The 4776-nt window shown below is 47.9% G+C and overlaps 1 protein-coding gene across 1 annotated transcript; it reads right to left on the bottom strand.

Annotated features, from left to right (window-relative positions):
* Nucleotides 1-1474: 1474 nt before the first annotated feature.
* On the bottom strand, nt 1475-2494 carry LOC124696762 (probable carboxylesterase 18). The gene has a single exon (XM_047229439.1). It carries the CDS (start codon nt 2492-2494, stop codon nt 1475-1477), a length of 1020 nt encoding a protein of 339 aa, XP_047085395.1.
* Between the last annotated feature and the right edge of the window lie 2282 nt (nt 2495-4776).

The raw sequence follows: 4776 nt of genomic DNA, 5'->3' as shown, positions 1-4776 counted from the left end.
TACACTTGCATTTGTGACGGTTTAAAACCGTGTGTTATCTGATGATTTGGTGTTGGTGTAGTGTAATAATACATTTCTGGTGTAGGTTGTCGGTATCTACTGGCAGACATTTTGCTTCGGGCGTCCTAAAGCCTTCTCAAGGAGTGTGCTTTCGATTCTAACCTCTTCTCCAGAACAAGAGGTACATTACACTTGTGTTTGCTTTTTTCCTGTGTAAATGAAATGCTTATTTAACTTTTATGGATGCACACGTTTAACTGTGTATCGTTCCTGTTATGATGAGCACAAAAATAACCTTTGGGAAGCCATTTCAGTAGACTGTCCAGGCTCCAGCAGCATAATGATCCCTCTGGGCTTATCTACTAAATATTTTAACGGATTAGGGAACTAAAATTATACAGAATAACAATAATAATCTGAAGTGTACAGATAAATTTCTCAATGTTCACTTTCTTCTATTTGTTTTTGGCTCTGTAATGTACTATAACCTCTGTTTGTTTCCAGCATGTGCAGATTTTCAGAGGGGTAAACCAAATAGCACTGATGGTTTCAGAAGCATCGCCGTGTTCAGTAGATCTAACCTGCTCGTCGACAAGTCCTCCGCCGTCGTTCTGGTCCTCCTCCTCCGCTGTCTCCGAGATGAAGACGTACCTGTACGGGACCGGGACAGAAGAAGGTTCAGGACGTTGGACAATGAAGAGCGCCGATGGCGCATCGCGGTGGCGATCTCACCTCGTCGGTGTCGGCGGCGTCGTCGGGAGCAACCGCCGTTCCGCCGCTGCTCCTTTCCGGACGTCACGGAGGTCGCCGTCTAGGTGGAGATCGTCGTCACCACTTTTGATCGCCGTCTGGGTGGCGATCGTCCTCGTCAGGACGCCGTGCCGATCTCACGTCGTCACCAGGTTTTTCCTCACGTCCCGGGATTGCGATCAGTTATTGCCAGGTGCAATTTGTGGTGCGGCTCGACCAGGGACAAGCTGTGGTGCGACTCCACCTCTGTCCACCGTGGCCCAAAACAATCCAGCGTGGCCCAAAACGGCTTTGTAAACCAGAATTAGCAGCCAGGGGGGTTTAGTGTCCGGTTTGGTATAGTGGTTTAGTGTCCGGTTTGGTATAGTTAGGGGGGTAATTTGCCCCACTTAATAGTTAGGGGGGGTTAGTGTCCCTAACCCTATACTTATGGGGGTTATGTGGACTTTTTTCCACGATTACACCCGGCGCCTGCTGCCGTCCTCATCAACACCATTCACCACATAGCACAGAGAGTCACATCACGGTACCTAATCTAGGTTTTACTCCAACGTCAATTCTCGATTCATGCCGAACTCACCAGAAGTACAACTAACAATCACCAAACACGTTTCATACTAAATCAACCACGCCAAAACCAAAATGGAGTAACACGTACGAAACCGCGCAACAGACACGTGAGTACGTCACTCAAGTTTTCCAACCACAACAGTAGGCGTCGTCGTCACTGGCCGCCGCCGACGAACTCGGCGATGCGAGTCATGAGGTCCCGCGCGTCGTCGAACATGGGAAAGAGGAAGAAGGCGTGGATGCCGTCCGGGTACTCCAGCACCGTCACGTCCTTGCCGCTTCCCATCAGCATCTCGCAGTAGCGCCGCTGCCAGTCCTGCAGCGGGTCGTAGCCGCCGATGACGAGCAGCACCGGCGGGAACGCCGGGGAGTCTATGCCAGCGGCTGCCTCAGGGGTGGCGCAGCACGCGGCCTCGTGGGAACGGTCGGCGCCGTGCGGGAGGAACGCGCGCCACATCCAGTCGGTGCGGGGCACGGACACGATCGGCGCGCCGTGGAGGCGGAGCTCGGAGGGCGTCCGCTCCTCGCCGCCGAAGAAGGGCTGGACGGCGATGAGGCCCTCGAGCCGGACGTTCTTGAACGATGCGACGTCGGCCGCGTAGCGCCTGGCGACGTGGTGCGAGATGTTGCCGCCCGCGCTGTCCCCGGCGAGGAAGCAGCGGGAGGCGTCGAGCGGCACGTCGGCGGGGTGGTTCTTGGGGTCGTCGAGGAAGCGGAGGGCGGCGATGCCGTCGTCGTAGGGCGCCGGGAAGCGGTGCTCCGGGGCGCGGCGGTAGTCGACGGAGAGCACCGCAGCCGAGGCGTAGCGCGCGATGCGGCGGCACACGGCGTCGTAGGCCAGGGACGCGTTGGAGAGGAACGCGAACCCGCCGCCGTGGAAGAAGACGATCACGGGGAGAGGCGCGGCGCTGCCGGCTGGTCTGGCGGCAGGGTGGAAGAGGCGGGCGCGGAGTCGGATGGCAGGGTCGATGACGACGTCGCGGGAGGCGACGCCGCGGCACGGGGAGGAGAAGGCCGGGACGCGAGGGTCCAGCAGGGAGAGCGCGCGGCGGTTCACGGTGCCGTCGGCGCGGCGGGTCGCGTCGGATACGTAGTCCACGACCCTGAGGGTTAGGCGCATGATGCGCGACATCGGCGGCTTCGGCTTAGTCCGCGGCGGAGGCTCCTCTGCCATTGTCGTACTCGTGCCGCCGTCGGTTTCTCGAATTCTTGCTGCGTGGTTTAATCCGGTGTGTGTATTTGTAGTGGTCGGGTAGTCGTGTCGTGTGGAAGCTGGAGAGCTGAGAAAGTGGGTTATCGCTCTCGTCAGCACTGCTTTTCCTACTGCCAAATTACTTATGCTAGGTTTGGTGTCTTGTCGATTTTTAATTGATATCTTTTGCCCGGGCAGGCACAAAGGCAACAATGTAGCAACTTTAGCACGCTATTAAATTGCGTATAAATAAGTTCATTAGGTTGCGAAAATTCAATTCGGCTCCCGGGTGCATATGCTCCCTCTATCAAAAAATTATATTTCGGAATGTCGAAAAATTTTGACAAAAAATTCTACATGTACATCTCCATAATATACGTACGTTCGTCAAATTTCGCGAGGAACCAATATGTTTTGTGGTCTGTGTAAACAAGAGAAAATTTATCTCCTGAAAAACCTTATTTTCAGCATTGAATTTTGTCTTTTTTACACACGTCACACGACAAGTCGGATTTTTATGAAACAACTTTGTGAGCGTGTAGCACGTGAAGATGTACGTTCGAATTTTTCGTTTCAATTTTTTGAAATTTCAAAATGTATGTAACATGCATTTCAAAATAAAGGGAGCATATGCTCCCATGTGCCAAAACACCATTCCCGGTAGGTTGCTGAATTTTTTGAAGTACAGTCTGAAATATTATCCAAATTCGTGCACCAAGGCTAACAAGCCTAACATCATCCAAATTCGTGCACCAAGGCTAACAAGCCTAACATCATGCTCTTTATGGGCTTCCATGGCACTTGAAGGGAGAATGGGCTGCCTATCAAACATTGAAGGCCAGATTATCGGGCATCAAGATTTTGTTTAAGGTTGCTATGTTCCACTGTTGAACATTATTGTGTTTTTGGCTTGTCAGGAACCAAAAAAAAACACTAAATAAATGTAGCATATAAGACGAATAGAGTTATAAGCGATTGTGAGGTTGTGTTTAATCTTTCTTTTCTTCGTACCATATTGCTCCTTAAGCTTTGTAATCTGCACAGTAGCATTAGCAATGATATAAATCAAACGATATTAGCATGTTAGTCTTGGAGAAAAACATACATAATCAAAACTTGGATCAAAATTGTTTCAAACTAGAGTACAAACTATTTTGCAAATACATGATTATTTGGCTCGCAAATTATTTTTATCCTTTAATATTGGGTTGAAATCTGGATGATACATTTACATTAAATTTAATGCATATTTTTCTGTGAATTATTCAATATGTGGCATTACTAGTTCCCCTAAAAAGAACATCCGTTTTCACCTTTAAAAGAGAACTTCCACTTGTACGGGTAAAAAGCTAATGCATGATCTCCATGAGAGTAGCACTTTACATCTCTCTACTAAATCTGAATCAAAGCAGGAAATTGGTTACATGGAATTTTGGTGAAGTCTTAAGAAGAAATCACCAATATCACCCTAGTTAAAGTATTTTGGAACATTAAATACTAAATCATGAATCCATGAATGTTTCCAAATTCTATGGAGTTTATTTCGCATTTTTTGTAGCCTATAGAAATTTTATGTTTTTACTAAATTTTTAAGGATAAAACTTTGAATTCCAAATGGTCAAAACTTAAAATTGCCCAAAGGATAGAGAGAAGAATAGTGGTTTTAAACAGTTTGTGGATTATCTGGATTTTCTAGAAAAGGGTGATTTTTTTATAAAAAGAAAAGTTGTCGCCATTCCAACTCATTTATCTTCAAGTATGATGGTCCATTGTGATATCTACAAAAAGATGCCAGATGTGGAGTAACTACAAAACCACGAAACAATTAATAGAGTGCACCGTGTAGAACTAGTAACGACACTATTAGCATCAGCTAACCGTGCCATGTCTTGTATACATAATTTTGGTTACTATTGTAATAAACCCTAACAGATAAGTAGTTGGGTATTCTATGAATGGATTTTGTGAGGCGATTTTGGAACCGTAACCTCTCTCCCTTCGAGGCATCAACTAGCATATGTTGCTTATGACGCTGCCATGGTGACCATCCCTTCTAATGTTGCTGCCCTTTACCTCCTACATAAGAGACGTGTCTCAGTTGTCCTCGATTCCACCAGCTACTCCACTCCACATTGAGATCCTTTTGCATCATCTTCCTCGGAAAGTCTCGTGGCCACCATCTCGTCGATGGCACCATCAACATCAAGCCCTCCCCTATAATCACATAGTGACACAAGAATTAGCTAACCCCATGAAACCCTCTC

Source organism: Lolium rigidum, chromosome 3 (genome assembly GCF_022539505.1).
Source record: "Lolium rigidum isolate FL_2022 chromosome 3, APGP_CSIRO_Lrig_0.1, whole genome shotgun sequence".
Lineage (NCBI taxonomy): Eukaryota > Viridiplantae > Streptophyta > Magnoliopsida > Poales > Poaceae > Lolium > Lolium rigidum.
Note: the sequence above shows the minus strand (reverse complement) of the source record. Positions and strands in the feature narration are given on the sequence as shown.